This window comes from Ambystoma mexicanum, chromosome 3q, assembly GCF_040938575.1.
Source record: "Ambystoma mexicanum isolate Mex_15411 chromosome 3q, UKY_AmexF1_1, whole genome shotgun sequence".
Taxonomy (NCBI): domain Eukaryota; kingdom Metazoa; phylum Chordata; class Amphibia; order Caudata; family Ambystomatidae; genus Ambystoma; species Ambystoma mexicanum.
Genome location: NC_090926.1, coordinates 1308143276 through 1308160290, shown reverse-complemented (window position 1 = coordinate 1308160290; position 17015 = coordinate 1308143276). Strand labels below are relative to the sequence as shown.

Below are 17015 nucleotides of genomic sequence, written 5' to 3'. Positions count from 1 at the left end.
CTTCGGTTCCCCGCCACCCTCACCTCTTAGCACCTGCCTCACCTCTTAGCACCTGTATAGCTTTCTACGCAGGTGCTAAGTCTGTGTAACAAAACAAAAAAAGAAGAAATGTACCTTGGTGCGTGTTCCAGCACTGTGCCATGGTTTCAAAGTCCCTTTTTAATGTTGTTGATGCCAATGTCATCAACATTGAAATCGGACTCTGGGAAACAACGATGTGGGGCCATGCTGCGCACCAAGGTAAGTTTCATTCGGCCCATAAATGGGGTGGCAGGCCATTACTAACAGGGTCGCCCTGCCGCCTCTGGCATATCGCACCAATATAATTTTTGATCACCACCAGTTATGAATTTCCATATTCTTTGGTGTTTAGATCTGGTCTTATCAGAATGATGTAACATTTGGGTATGAATATAAAGCCCAGCAGCCCAGCACTGGAAGCCAGCATGGCGAAGATCTCCACGGCGACCATGTACCTGCCCTTAGAGCTGAGGTAGGCTGGGATGAAGGAGACCCAAACACTGCAGAATACCAGCATGCTGAATGTGATGAGTTTGGCCTCATTGAATCTGTCAGGGAGGTTCCTAGCAAGGAAAGCTACCATGAAACTGGCAAAGGCCAGCAGTCCCATGTAACCAATCACACTGTAGAAGGCAGTGACAGAGCCCTCGTCACACTGCAGGATCATCTTCCCAGTCTCAGACTGCATGTCATTGTGAGGATGAGGAGGAGAGGTGAGCAGCCAAGAGAGGCAAATTACTACTTCTCCCAGTGTACACAAGAGGACCATAGAGCCGGACACCCGGGACCCCAGCCATCGGCTCAAACTGCTCCCAGGCCTGGTGGCATTAAAGGCAATGACAACAGTGATGGTCTTAGCTAATACACAAGACACAGCAACAGTGAAGATAATCCCAAATGCAGTCTGCTGGATCAGGCAGGTCCATTCTGCAGGACGTCCAATGAATAAGAGGGAACAGAGAAATGTCAACATCAGGGAGACGAGGAGTGTGTAGCTGAGATCCCGGTTATTGGCCTTTACTATTGGTGTTTCTCGGTTTTGGTGAAATATTCCCAGCACTCCAGCTGTTATTACAGATAAGACAACAGCTACAGTCGCCAAACCCATGCCCAGGTCATCATTGTAGGAGAGGTAAACAATCTCCTTATAAATGCAGCCGTCCTTCCTGATGTTGGGCGACTGGGCCTCGGGGCATTTCATGCAGTTTGCCATATCTGCAAAAAAAAGAAATGTGTACAGGATTCAAAGTTTAATTTGATCTGAAATCACTTGGTTTGTTTGCTTTACAATGGTGGTCTACAGGGGTTCTGGTAAGATATATCATTGAGTGGCACAAACACTGCAAGGACCTCTGCACAAGCTGAAGATTACAGATACAACACCAGGGTTTCTACTTCACTATCTTGTATTAAATGCTTTTCATTCACTTGGGGAGCTTGTGCTACTAACAAAAGGCAACAAATAAACACTATTAATAGTCCTTGTATTGTGTCTGGCCAAAGGGTGTGCGTGCACCTGTAGCAGGGCACGTAAGACGTTAAGAGCTCCACCTCAGAACATGAGTGTATTTATGCTTCAGTGATACCGAGTTGCCATTTGCCGTCCACATGTATGCATTCATTTTCTTGTTGCCATTATTGAAGCACCGCACACATCCTAACAGTTGCTTCTGCGATCCAGGTTTGAGAAGCATGGAATGTTAGGGAGAATTCTCAAGAATGTGCTCATTTCCCTTACATTTTGAGACCCCCAGCAACTTTGCTGGATTTCTAGGATTTTAATTATTTCCTGGAAAGAGTTTGAGCCTTCTGTTCCCACTCTTTCATGTGTTTTGATGTGTGTTTTACTTTTGTGTTCTTTGGATATGGTGTTTTTAGACAAACTCCATAGGCATCATCTTTTTCTTGTCTGTCACACAGCACCTTCAGTGCAGTGGCACAGGGGTGTCTTTCAGACTCCCCAAGGTTTAAATAACTTCTCTGGGACTGAACACCGTCTCCCAAAGCATGTAAAGTAAAATTGACTTTACTAGCCCTTTTAAATTCATATACCCAGCACACACTATCTTCCTATAGAGTGCTGGAGGGGTTTCCTAGCATCCCCTGTGTCTAAACACTCATGTAACAGTCAAATGTTACCCTTTCCTCTTGAAATGGCTGGTGGCAGTGGTTTTTGAACAAACTACCATGATTTTTCCAGACCGCGAACACGGTATCTTCAAATTGGGTCAGCCATGTTTTTCAATATGGCGCCCATGACCCCTCTGTAAAAACAGACTCTGGTCGACTTTTTTTTGCCATTTCTTTTAGGAAAGGTCCTTCGTCTGTTTAACTCTGCGCAGCAAACCAGGTTTGGTCCCTTTGTTCAATGCCCTTTGGTGGGCTTCAGTGCTGAAGGGAGAGTCGACCACTGGAATGATAGAACCGAAGACGAGCTGAAGGAAAACTACTGCTGCAACTCCTGGACCAGTGGTTGTCCCGGTGAAACCCTGCTGCAGGTCTGAATTGCGTGAAACTCCATCGACAGAGAAGCTCCTTCAAGAACGACTTCTTCCCTTGAGCTGGTGGGAACAACCAACTCATAAGCCGCCTGGATACCGTCTCCATACTGGTCAAATTTTGAGTCGAGTGCTGTTGAAAACCTGATAGCCAGTGTGAAGGATAGCAGTTTGTGGGCTTTCTTCATACCTAAGGTACTGTGCAAAAACAGTGTGGAACTCATTTCGACCTTGGTGATAGTTTGTGAAACATTCTCAACTTTGGGGCCTTTTCACTCCTAACCCAAAATGTAACTCTTTTTCTGATATGATATGATATGGCATATGTAACACACCTATACACAAGTGTTTCAAGGCGCGATGAGGCAAGGGAGGGGGAACAGAGGGATGACAGACAATGATCCTACTAGGCCAGGTGTCATTCAGATCGCACAAGTGCATGGGAGTGGGAAGGAGGAGAAGTGCGGGGGTGAAGGGGGAGAGGACAGTGCAGTACATGGGATCAGAAAATAAATAACAATAAGTAAAGGTACGGCCAGCAGGTGTAAGTGCAAGGGTAAGTGCAGACATCAGGTGTCAAGTGCTGAAAGTGGGACTGTAGGGATACAGAAAACAGTCCCCAAGGGCGAGGGTTGCAAGGAAGGCAGTGCAGGAGTGCGACTGGTGGGGGAGGGGACCTGGGCCCGAGATCAGAGGGTGGCCAGGTAACCAGTGCAGTTTCAGTGTCAGCCAGGAAGGTATCAGGTAATAATATCGCCATATATATGGTCACCATCAATAATATCGCCAGGAAAATGTTGTGGCGATATTATTTGGGTGACCATATATATGGGGACAGGGGCAAAAAAAATAAAAAAAATTAAAACAAAAAACAAAAGAACAAAACAAAAAGTTTGGGGGTTGCGGGGGTGTCCCCCGCATGTTCCATGCAATAATGTCGCCACAAAAAACTGCAATTTTTCTGCGATATTTTTCTCGCATGGCGAGATTTTTGTGGCAACATTATTACATGGAACCGCCAGGAAGTCAGCAAGGGAGAGGAGGAGAAAAGGCAGAAGCAAAGAGAAAGGTTTTGAGGGACTTCCGGAACTAAGATGATTCTCCTCAAGTTTCAGGGAGGCTGTTCCAGAGGGAAACCCCAGCTAAAGAAAGAGATCTACCACCAACTTGTTGCTTGGAGAAGCGACTGACCCTGAGGGAGTTGGAGGCAGATGAGTGAAGAGCTTGAGAAGGAAGTTGTTTAGGAAGAGAGAGTTGAAGGTATTGAGGCCCCAGGTCCCAGAAGGCCTTTTGGATGATGCAGAGGGTTTTGAACTTAATCCTTGCAGCCACTGGGAGCCAGTGCAGAGATTTCAGTCCTGGAGAGATACGGTCCCTGGGCTTGAGGCCAAAGACAAGTCTTGCAGTCCTGTTCTGGATAAATTGCAGAGGGCGAAGAGTAGAAGGAGGCAGATTTAGAAAGAGGCTGTGGCAATAATCCAGCCTAGAGAGAACCAGAGCTCTGGAGACAGGGAGCTTCTGGGGAAAGTGATGAAAGGAAGAATACCTCTGAGGAGGTGCAGCTGGTAGTGTGACTTCTTAGAGATTTCAGAGATGTGAGGAGGGAAGGAGAGTGTGGAGTCGAAGATGACCCTGAGGTTTTAAGCCTTGCAGGTCCGATCAGGAAGGGGGCCAAGAGAGGCCGGCCAGAGAGCTACAGGAAAGGAGGGAGTGGGTGTGCCGATGAGGAGAATCTCAGTCTTACTGGCATTAAGGCAGAGGTCATTGGCGGCACACCACTCCTGGATAGCAGACAGACAGTCAGAGATGAGGGAGGTAGAGGAGGAGGCCGAAGGTAGCCTGAAGATGAGCTGGGTGTCGTCCGCATAGCACTGAAAGTTGGGGCAGGTTCTGGCAAACTACTTCCTCGAACACTGGCAAAGACTTAACCGTTTACTACCAGAACTGTGCTATCCTATCCAAGACTCTGAACCATTGACTTTGGCCCAGGCCTATTGAATTGAATTGCTGGTTGTAGTGAACTGAAATTATTTGCCCTGAATATGAAGGTAATTGTGCTTTAAATTCTTTTAACCATGTCTTTCAACCCCTTTTGAAGGTAACTGAAGTGCCATTTTGCTCCCACTTCAGGGGAGCTTAACTTGTTCAGAAACATATTGGTTGTGTACTGTAGTATATTAGTGTGTGATATTGAGCTGCTTTCTTACTAATGGAATGTTTTCTAAATGACTTTGTAAATAAATGTATTATCTTTTACCAAGAAACTTTGAATAGTGTTTGTTTGAACCATAGTAATTGCTGTCCTTTGTGTAACACCTGGTACTGCTCACTTTACTCTTGAGATAAGTCTGGTTGCTCAGCCACTTCTTCCACATTACTGTGTAGTCCAGGCTTGTACCAGAGGTGAGATTGTGCTTACACCTGTAGCCTTAATTGTGTGTAGTGTTCCCAAAGGGTTCTGCATGTGATTCTGCCCAACATGGAAGTGCAGGGAAGAAAAAGTGAAATAAGCCTGATAATGGGAGAGAAAGAATGCGTGCACATCTAATCACAAATTGGCTTGCGATTCCTGAAGGTGGAAGTGGGTTGAGAGTGGGAGGAGCAACCTACTCACCCTGGATTTACTCCACATCTTTACTGTGCCTCAGAGCTGGGCTCACTTGCAGGCTTGGACAAAAGTAGCATAGATGCTACAACCTCTACCTGAGAGAAGTTTCCTTCTCTGGCATGAGGCCCTGAGTATTTTAAATGTTCCCTGAGCATATTTACACAATATTTACATGGCAAAATCAATATCAATGTGTGAAAACCAAGAATGAAACAATGGGTCGACTTGTCCTCAGGGTTGGGTTACACCCAAGGAATTACTGTCTGTCTGTGTTAAACGAGCTGGCTTCCAATCTCTGTGTGCAAATGAAGTAGGAGGCCAAAGATCAGACATTTTTGAGAAAGAGTGCGACATGGCTGTGGTCGTACATTGCCACGGCTATTGCCACCCTCAGAGAGCGAGGACCTCAGTAGCCTGAATCAGATATGACCTGTTAGTGATTGTATTCAAGTCCCTAAACAGACCCATCACGAAGAGCCAAGGTGCTGGGACACCTCAAACCTCTGCTATTTAAACACCATGCTTATCCCATTCACTTTACTAATCTGAGTACAACAAGTCTCTCCCACATCCCGAGCGCAGGTGTCCCTACTCATGACTAAGATACCCGAACGTGCCCCGACTAGAGCCACGTGAACCCTACTGTCTTGTGCCATCCCTTTCCCAATGGAGGGCCTGAAGGTCATCACCTTGTCTGCCTGTCTCCCTCCAGGACTTCCTAAAGGGCCTGAAGAGTCTCATTTTCGCTGTGAAATATCCACTCCCGAGATATTCCTCACTCACCGCCACTCTCCCTCTCTCCTGTCACACCTCCCCCCTCCTTACTGCTGCTTTCTCTCCATCTCTCCCACATTACTCCCCCTGATCTTCCCCTACTGATACTCCACCCTCCAACCTGTCTATCTCTCCCTCTCTCGTTCTACCTCACTCTCTTCCCTGAAGTGTGAGGCAAGGCTCATAGGGTACTGGGATGGGAACATGGAATGGGGAGGAAGTGGCATACTGGGATGATGAAGAGGATGACCGGGGTGAGGCAACAAATTACTCATGGCTACCAGAATGAGGAAGAGGGAGGTGGGAATAGTAGGTGTAGGGATGAGGAAGAGTAAGACAGTGGTAATTGAAGATATATCTAAAGGGGTACTGAGGCAATCAAGAGTGAGGTGGGGGCTATGGAATACCAAGATGAGGAAAAAGCAGGTGGGGAAAAGGGATAAGGGAGGGGGTGTAATGTGGTGCTGGGAAGAGGAAGAGTGAAGCAAAGATAATGTGGTGCAGGGACGAGGAAGAGTGAAGTAAAGATAATGTGGTGCAGGGATGAGGAAGAGTGAAGCAAAGATAATGTGGTGCAGGGATGAGGAAGAGTGAAGCAAAGATAATGTGATGCAGGGATGAGGAAGAGTGAAGTAAAGATAATGTGGTTCAGGGACGAGGAAGAAGGAAGCAAAGATAATGTGGTGCAGGGATGAGGACGAGTGAAGCAAAGATAATGTGGTGCAGGGACGAGGAAGATTAATGCAAAAGGTTATGGGGAACATGGACGAGGAAGAGGGAGGAAGGAATACATGGTATCCTGGGATGAGGATGAGGAAGGCGGAGGAAAGGCAAGAGTTACTAGTTGTAATACAGTAGGGTGCTGGAACGAGGGTTAATGAGTAAGTGGCATTGCAACAGATTACTTGGAATGAGGGAGATGGGTAATATGGTACTGGGAAGAGAACAAGTGATGTGGGTTATGGGGTAATGTCACGAGAAATAGTCAGGCAAGGTTAATGCGGTATAGCGATGCAAGAGAGAGAGAGAGAGATGCATGGTCATGGGGTACTGGGAAGTAGAAGCATGAGATGGGGATAATGGGGTACTGGTCAAGGCAGATTGATGCAAATGTGATGGGGAACATGAACAAGGAAGAGGGAGGAGACACTGGGATGAAGAAGGGGAAGGCAGGGATAAGCCAACCGATTACTAATGATTAACCAGGATGAGGAAGGCAGAGGTGTGTATAATGGGGTTCTGGGCCAAGGAAGAGGCAGCTGGGGTAATGCAAAGGATTACTGATGGGGTTCTGGACCCAGGAAGAGGGAGCTCTGGTAATGCAAAGGATTATTAATAGGTTCTGGATCTAGGAAGAGGGAGCTGGGGTAATGCAAAGGATTATTAATAGGTTCTGGATCTAGAAAGTGGGAGCTGGGGTAATGCAAAGGATTACTAATAGGTACTGGATCTGGAAAGTGGGAGCTGGGTAATGCAAAGGATTACTAATGGGGTTCTGAACCAAGGCAGAGGGGGCGGGGGTAATGCAAAGGATTACTAATGGGGTTCTGGACCAAGGCAGAGGGGGCGGGGGTAATGCAAAGGATTACTAATGGGGTTCTGGACCAAGGAAGAGGGAGCTGGGGTAATGCAAAGGATTACTAATGGGGTTCTGCACCAAGGAAGAGGGAGCTGGGGTAATGCAAAGGATTACTAATAGGTACTGGATCAAGGAAGAGGGAGCTGGGGTAATGCAAAGGATTACTAATGGGGTTCTGGACCAAGGAAGAGGGAGCTGGGGTAATGCAAAGGATTACTAATGGGGTTCTGGACCAAGGAAGAGGGAGCTGGATAATGCAAAGGATTACTAATGGGGTTCTGGACCAACGAAGAGGGAGCTGGGGTAATGCAAAGGATTACTAATAGGTACTGGATCTAGGAAGAGGGAGCTGGGGTAATGCAAAGGATTACTAATAGGTACTGGATCTAGGAAGAGGGGGCTGGGGTAATGTAAATGATTACTAATGGGGTTCTGGGCCAAGGCAGAGAGAGCTGGGGTAATGCAATGGATTACTAATGGGGTTCTGGACCAAGGAAGAGGGAGCTGGGGTAATGCAAAGGATTACTAATGGGGTTCTGGACCAAGGAAGAGGGAGCTGGGGTAATGCAAAGGAACACTAATGGGGGTTCTGGACCAAGAAAGAGGCAGCTGGGGTAACAAAAATGATTACTAATAGGTACTGGATCTAGGAAGAGGGAGCTGGGGTAATGTAAAGGGTTACTAAAGGGGTTCTGGACCAAGGAAGAGGGAGCTGGGGTAATGCAAAGGATTACTAATGGGGTTCTCGACCAATGAAGAGGGTGCTGGGGTCATGCAAAGGATTACTAATAGGTACTGGATATAGGAAGGGGGAGCTGGGGTAAATCAAAGGATTACTAATGGGGTTCTCGACCAAGGAAGAGGGAGCTGGGGTAATGCAAAGGATTACTAATGGGTACTGGATCTAGGAAGAGGGAGCTGAGGTAGTGCACATGATTACTAATGGGGTTCTTGACCAATGAAGAGGGAGCTGGGGTAATGCAAAAGATTACTAATGGGGTTCTGGACCAAGTGGTAATGCAAAGGATTACTAATGGGGTTCTGGACCAAGAAAGAGGGAGCTGGGGTGATGCAAAGGATTACTAATGGGTTTCTGGACCAAGGAAGAGGGTGCTGGGGTGATGCAAAGGGTTACTAAAGGGGTTCTGGACCGAGGAAGAGGGAGCTGGGGTGATGAAAAGGATTACTAATGGGGTTCTGGACCAAGGCAGAGGGATCTGGGGTAATGCAAAGGATTATTAATTGGATTCTGGACCAAGGAAGATGGAGCTTGGGTAATGCAAAGGATTACTAATAGGTACTGGATCTAGGAAGAGGGAGCTGGGGTAATGCAAATGATTACTAATGGGGTTCTGGGCCAAGGAAGAGGGAGCTGGGGTAATGCAAAGGATTGCTAATGGGGTTCTGGACCAAGGAAGAGGGAGCTGGGGTAATGTAAAGGATTGCTAATGGGGTTCTGGACCAAGGAAGAGGGAGCTGGCATAATGCAAAGGATTACTAATAGGTTCTGGATCAATGTAGATTGTTGTGGACATAATTGAATAGTGAGAATAGGAAGGAGGTGATTGTAAAGGGGCACTGGGACGAGGGAGGAAGGGTAACAGGGCAATGGGATGAGGAAGTGCAAGGCAAAGGTAATCGGGCACTGGGACTAGGAATAGGGAAGCAGAGGTAATCGGGTACTGAGACTAGGAATAGGGAAGCAGAGGTAATGGTGTACTGGAATGAAGAATAGGGAGGCAGAGGTAATGGTGTATTGGAATGGGGAATAGGGAGGCAGAGGTAATTGTGTACTAGAACTAGGAATAGGGAGGCAGAGGTAATCAGGTACTGGGACAGGGAATAGGGAGGCAGAGGTAATGGTGTACTGGAACGAGGAATAGGGAGGCAGGGATAATGAGGTGTCGGGACATGGAAGAGGCAGAGTGGGTAATGCAAGAGATTACTAACTGAGGTAAAGTAATGGGAGTTGTGTGTAATAGGGTACTGGGATGAGGAAGAGGGAGCTGTGGATAATGGCTCACCCTTCATTTTGAGTTTAACTTCTCCAGAATCTACTGGGAGTGGTGTGGTGTATTAAGAGTGTGATTTTTAGACTGCTTTACTTTAGTGAAATGTTTTATAACTGATGTGTAAATAAATGTATATTCTTTTACTCAGAAACCTTGAGTTAGTGTTTGTTTGAATCATAGTAATTGCTGTCCTTTGTGTAACTATTGATGCTGCTCACTTTACTTTTGAGAGAAGTCTGGCTGCTCAGCCATTGCTACCATTTAACTGTGTAGCACAGGCTTGTACCAAAGGTGAATTTGTACTGTCACTTGTAGTCCTAATTGCGTGTGGTGTTCCCAAAGGGTACTGCATATAATTATGCCTAACAGACGTTATTAGTCTTTTAAATCCACAGACCCAGTACAAACCATCTTACATGGAATACTGGAATGGGTTAATACTTATCCCTTTTTGTCTGTTTATCTTGGAGCACCGTTTTGCTCCCTTTCTGTCAAGACTTGGCTGGCGGCAGTGGTAACTATCCTATTTTCCCTAACGCAGTTATTTTAAATAACCACAGAACTGTTTTAGGCTATCTTGGTAGCCTCAAACTTAAACCCGCTAGACCATATAGATTTTTATACGGTTCTGGATGGATTTAGTTGCCATTTCTTTTTGAAAATGTCTTTCTTGTGTTTTTCTCTGCGCGCCAAATCAGGTTTGGTTCCTTTCTTCGCCGTCCTTTCGTGGGCTTCTACACAGAAGCCCTCCTTAAGGCGCCTGGACCTCTGGGTAGGCAGGATGTGAGGGAGGGGTTTTAGGACCCCTGCCATGGGTCCCTTGGTAACCCAAGTCACACTCCTGTTTGATTGGCTAGGTGACTGCCCCGCCAGTACAGCCACCCTGCTGAATGATTGACAGCCAGGTTGTGTGAATGGGGGAAAACTGCATAAAAAGCAGGTCTCTGGGACTCAGAAGGCACAGTCGCCACTGGAACACTGGAACGAAAGAACCAACGAGGAGGGAGCTGATGGAAGAGGAACCCTACAATGATTGAACTGCCCGGTGAAGCCCTGCTGCAGGTCCGAATCTTCAAACTCCGATGACAGAGGAGATCCTCCAGGAATCTTCTTCCTGTGGGATATTTTAACCCACTCATCCAAGCCCTACAACAGAACTGTGCATTACTGGCAGTGGAAACATCATAATGGCCACCGGAAAGCATGCTGTTCACCAGAGATCATCCAAAAATGCGCAGTAAAAATCTGAAAAAATAGGCTGCCAACCACTTTTGCCATGTCAGTGAGCACAGGAGATCACTGCCTAAAACCACCATTGGGATACCCACACAGTAGCCTGAAACCACTTGGAAATAGCAATGCTGATTCGCAAAAGCAATCCAGAGCTGTTTGGGAATTCAGTTTCTTGATCGTCAAAATTGTAAAATCATGGCTCACAAAACCACCAAAAGGATACAACTTCTTGTTGGGTGTTCTACATTACTCTACTGCAAGAATCCACATCAGTACGATGTCAGCAAGAATCATATGTTATTAGGACAAAATCCCATGTTAAAGACAGGAGAGCTGTCTTGCAGAAGCTAAATAAGCCAAAGCAGAGAAGTCTATCAAAATTCCATATAGAGTGCCACACATTGATTTAATGTGGAAAAAGACTTGATTAAAGATATGCTTCTTATTTTAAGTTTATAATGTTATATTCTTTTTACAAGGAACTCTGTTGAAATTGACTAGCAGGCAATCTGATTTAGCTGAGACTTCAAAAGGCTTGCTTTTCTATGAGAACTCTTCACACCTACTCTTCTCAGGCCTCTACACCAGAAGGCAGGAAATTGTATGGTCCTGTTAATCAGACGGAGAGTGGCACCCTGGACTGATGCTCTGCTGGCAGGAAAAACAAGACAATAGACTTTGAATAGAATATGCTGATTTGGGGTGTGACAACAACAACTGCTCTGGGAGAAGCAAGACATGTGACCTCTGAGTCAGAGCCAAGCTTCTGGGGGTGGGGACAAACCACTGGGTGTACTGAATTGGAGGCAAATGTATGTTTTATTAAATTGCTTATAAAATATTGTATCAAGCTGACAGAAATGTACAACTTTGGGATTCTTAATATGACAAATGCACTCACAGTTTGAGACTAAGCATGAAATCCGGACGATGTTCTGACACCAAACCCCGGGATTTATTAATATTGTAGACACTGTGTTTATACTAGAAAAATGAAAACTTACAGTAATATGCGCAGAGAGGGTGTGTACTTCCGTGTAAGATTTTGGTGCAAAACCAATATTGCGAAACCCACTAAAATCGCAAATAAGTTGTCATTTCTGAACCCAAGCTCTTATAAAGATCAGGGTTGAACAGAGACCTGTCTTAATTAATCTGTGATGTGTACACGTATTTTCAACAACTTGTGTATCTGGGAAATTTGTGTTTTGGGTAAAATTGATTTTCTAAGTAAAAGCAAAGGGGAGTGTTCTTTCCTTAAGCGTAAACATGACACCTGATGACTCATTCTGACTCACTACTCCGTCCTCCAGTCAGGTCAGAGGGAATCCTCTAACCTATCAAATTCTTAGTGGGTTGGGCATAGAAAGTCAGCCTCCACACCCCTTTGAAAACACATAAAAAGAGACTGCTCAGGACAGATAGGACACACTCACTTTGCACTTCAACTGATTTCTTGCAAAGCACTTTGCCGGAAGACTCCAGATCCAGATAGTATTCAGACAGAGACTCCAGATAGATCCAGAGACCAGACTCTAGAACCAAGTTCTAGAACCTGAAGCAGAGGCCTAATCCAAAAGCTGAATCATTTTCAGAGGCCTGCAGCATCTAACAACCTAACCCAATCTTTCAACAGCCGGGCCAGCTGTTTTGCTTCTGGCTAGAACCCTGTGCCAGAACCAGATCCAGACCCAGAAAGCAGAGCTGTATCCAGAACCCGTCAGACCCAGACCAGACCGCTGTGCAGTGCCGATAGCAGACCAGAGGCCACGCTGTGAGCAGAACCAGTGCCAGAGACCGTCCGGTGGCGAGAGTGCAGTCCAAGGCCCATTCCAGTCCAAAACTAGGAGTGAGTATCCAGCCTAGAACTGTACAGAACCAATCTCTTAGTTTAAAATAATCTTATTCAAACCATTTCAACCTGTCCAGAACTGCATAGAAATCGTTTGTCCATTCTGTGAATTGAAATCTGTAAAAGCGCCATCTGTCATCCTGAAAATCTACCTTCACAAAAACATCAGTATCTTTTGAACGGCACGTCCTGGAAGCCAAATTTAACTGTCATTGTAAAGCTAAGATCCTAAGCTTTCCGACAAACCCAAAGCACAACTCCTTATAGTTTTTCTGTAATCACGATTTACGCACTCGGAAAAAGTGCCACTAGTTGCTCCATTTCACCACTTGTAAAAATAGCTGCTTCTTGCTTTCCACTGCTGAAATTCGTTTTCAATCTGATAATCATTCATGTATCATTGCTAGTGTTGACCTGAACTAATCCAAAGTAGCTATCACTTATCCTGAATCTCCTTTAGTGAATTAAAAACATTTTAGAATCTTTTTCACATTCAGTGCAATCACATTCAAAGTATGTTTTGCCTGTTTGAAATCATACCTGTTTCTCTAAGCTTGCTGGGGGGAACTGGGATTGAATTGCATTATTAATTGTATTCTTGAAACCTGTGTGTCCTCATTTCCATCTCTTCCTATTGCATAAGGGGGGAGTGAGTTATCACAAGGGAAAACGTGATCATATTATCTCTTGTTGAAACCATATCAAGTTTATTTCTGTGTTGCATTCTTTACCACCTTGCATTTCCTTAAAACCATACAAAGTATTCTCTGCTACCTTTTCCTTTCTATACCAACTCCTCAAAGAGAGTGTGCTATTGTAATAAACCCATTGTTGACCACTATTATATTCATAAGTGTGCTATCAAATATTAATTTATTCATAAAAGTGTGATATATATATTGTGTAATTCTTCAAATAAATATTTTAAATTGCAAAACAAACCTAATTCTTGGCTCAGTGAGGTCAGGGGGATTCAAAGAGAGGGGCGTTATATAAGGGTTCATCATCCAGATTTAAGAACTTGACATAAAAAATATATAAATTATGGCTTCCATTGGGCATCCCAGACTAGGCCTTGACTTAGTTGGATTGCTGGATTGAAGTCACTTACAGAGTGGGGGCTCGTAGCCGGGGATTCGGGATTAGATCTACCACTTGTGCAGCTTAATACAGTGTGCTAATAGGATACATACGGTGTGTTACGCTGTGAAAGCACCCCTCAAAAAGGACCACTCTCAGGAAACGGTCTGTTTTGCAAGATAAAATACAAACTTCTGTAAGTCAGGAAGGAAATCAATTTTCAGAATGACGTCATTGGTAGATATCAAGATAGTTAGGGAGCACCTTTTGCATAAGTTGTTTGTGAGAGGTGAATGGACTGAGCAGGGCCAGGATGTGTGGTTGCAGGCAATCAGGCAACAGGTCACTGCAACTGGGTTAGTTATCTGGAGAGATCAGGGCCACTTACACGTGGCCCTGAGTGAACTATACATGGCCCCTAAGGCCAACAAGATTGTCAGGATAGCGGCATATTTATATTTATATATGGGAGCCATACAGGACAAATGTGCTGAAGACCAAGATCTGGCAAGTAGGCAGCTGATGGCATTAGAGAAGGCCCATTCTGACCTGGACTCTTCTGAGCAGAGGCTGCACAGGAGCCAGGAGCCAGAAAATGATAGTAGACAGTATATCATTAAAATAAAAGAGGACATGGGTATCCTGTAACAGGAAAGGGCAGACCAGGATACCAGAATTCTGACCTTGCAGAAGGAGCATCTAGAAGGTTTGGACTCCCTACTGCAGAGCCAGAAAAAGCTGGAGCAACAGATAGATTTCAACAGGGCATGCACAAAGCAGGTAGCCACCCTGCAAAGCCAATTGGATTAAGAAAAAGAGAAGAGCAATACATTGATTTTGAAAGACCTGGATACCCAGGCAGAGTTTGATGAAGAGCGCCAGAAAGCTGGTGCCCTTCAAAGGCAGAGGGACGACCTGGTGGCACAGATGCAGGCTCTTATTCAGGAAAGGGATACTTTAGGCCAGGAAGTCTGCCATTTAAAAAGAAAATGGAAGAAAATCACCTGGCCCTCCAGGGACTGGATGACCTCCAAAAAGAGCATCAAAACTTGTTAGAGCACACCAGGAGGGTGGAAGATGCTCTGGCAAGAAAGGAACAGGCCAGTAGGGATGGGACTCAGGGGGTAACCCTCCTGCAGCAAAGACTGGCCCAGTACTCCAAGACTAACCAGGAAGCACAGAGAGAGAATGCAGCTCTCTGCCAGGACAATGATAGTCTCCAGCAACAGGTAGCCATGCAGGAGAGACAGATAGTCTAGTAAGGCCTTGATTGAGGAACTGAAAGCACAGGCTCTGGCAGGGCAACAGGGAGCAGGGGCTGATAGAGATGAGGTTCGCTGGGAAAGGGAAACACCTGAGCATAACCTCAGGAGCCCTAGTACCAGAGGCCTCCATCTCTCCCAGTCCCTGGACTCTGCTACCCTCAGGTCCCCTGGCGCACATGAGCCCAGGGCCACGGGGATGGCAGATTACTATCCAGTCAGAAATATGGGGCTCATAGGCCAGTACCCCCCAGGAATGGATGGGCGGGCATCCGGGTATGGGCACCCAAGTACAGTGCAATTTAGTGGGGAACCCCGAGAGAGTAGGCCCTCTAAGGGCATTCTGAAAACCTCTGCCCAGTTAGGTCAGTGGGGGAGGTACCCATCAAATCCAGGCAGCCAGGAGGAATCTGAAGACTCCCCTGAGCATCACAGGGCACAGGAGACCAGGTCCCCACATTCTGCCAGCCATTCCCAGGCTCGTAGAATCCGGGAAAACCTGGAAGATCAGACAGGCACCTCTGGCGGCAGTGCTTCTGAGTCAGAGGATGAATGGACCAGGGTTACCCGAACCACGAAGGCCAATAAGGCAAAAAGGGCCTTGCTTAAGGACCCCTTAAAACAGATCAAAGCAATAAGGCGCGTCATCACTCCGTACCATAAGAACTCCAAGTATTTGGAGACTTTCCATTTGAAAGACAGAAATAGCTGCCTTCAGTATGTAAAATGCACATTCTCCCAGGAATACTCCAGTTTCATTGCGGGGCTGGAGGACCAAAACCATTCAAGATGGTCCACATATAGGACAGCCATCTTAAAGCACTTTTCTGTTTATAGGAATCCCCAAGAGGCTCGCAAGGCAGCCTACAATTTGCAATGTGGGGAGGATCAGGCCCCACAAGAATTGGTGCAGGCGCTGAAGTGTGCCTTTGCGCAGACTACCAAAAGGGTGCGCACTGATAGCAAAGAATTTGTTAACACTTTTTTCCATGCCTTACTCAAATACACATTGACCCAGCTAGTGAGAGAAAAGGTCACTAGACTGGGTCATTGAACAGGCCACCCGAATCTATGAGCTGCAGAAGCCCATAGAAAATAAAAGTAATGCTCAGAAAAATCCCAAACCGACCAGCACCCCTGCTGCTGCTAAGGTGGCAGGGGTAAAGGTTGCCCCCATTTTAGATTTGGAGATGGGGGGCCTACAAACTTGCCTGCACAGAATAATTCCAAGCCCAGAAGGCCCTCGGGCCAGTCACAGACAGGGAGCCAAGGAGGTAGTCCCACAAATGGGGTCCCTCACTCCCCTGACTATGTAAGTCCCCGCTACAAGGGAAACTGACCCATCCTGGGTTATGTGTGGACTCCTCCAGCCCAAGGGGGGGATCCAGCCAAGCACCTAACCCAGGGAACTTCCCTCCTAACTTCCCCCAGGAGGGCAGAAATTCACCAAACCCTGGGCAGAACTTTTTCCCCAGGTATCCACTCAATTTCCAACCACAAAATCATCCATCCTTCTTTCCCCACTTCCCTGAGCCCAGACCACCTAATCCGGGAGAGTGGAGGCCAAGGGTGGAGGGGTACCCAAATCTTCCCAACACGGGGTACTACCAGAGAAGGGATAGCTACCCTTCCCGGGAGCAGCACAGGGGAGAAAACAGAACCCGTATCAGCCTGAGCGGGTTTCACAGTTAGAGCGCCAGGTCCAAAATATGGCACAGGAGCTGGGTCGCATGCTGAGGGCTCACCAGAACCCTCAGATGGGCATACCGGCGCAGAATACCCCAAACTCTGGGCCTGGTGCTCCAGAACAGTGACGGGGTCAGCACCCCGATAACCCACCGGTTCCCAGGGAGGAGGCACAAGGGGAAGGGGAGTGTAAAGCCTTGGAGGAAGCTTCCTTTCCCACTTGTAAACAGCCCCTGGCAACCCAGGAACCGGAAACAAAATCTCCCACCCCTGAAAGTCTGCCACCCAAGGAGCAGAGAGGAGGTAGGAGAAACAAAGGACCCAAAAAGACCCACTTCGAGGAGGAGGTACAGATCTTCCAATTTGAGGGAGAGGGATCCTCAGAGGATCCTGGGAAAAGAATCTTCTCC

General features: G+C 46.5%; 1 protein-coding gene across 1 annotated transcript in view; it reads right to left on the bottom strand.

Moving 5' to 3' along the window:
• Nucleotides 1–343: 343 nt before the first annotated feature.
• LOC138448121 (vomeronasal type-2 receptor 26-like) overlaps nucleotides 344–17015 on the bottom strand; it is a 69319-nt gene continuing 52647 nt past the window's right edge. The window contains exon 2 of the mRNA XM_069604670.1: nucleotides 344–1236. Coding sequence (XP_069460771.1) covers nucleotides 344–1236 — 893 coding nt within the window. The remainder of the gene's footprint in view (nucleotides 1237–17015) is intronic.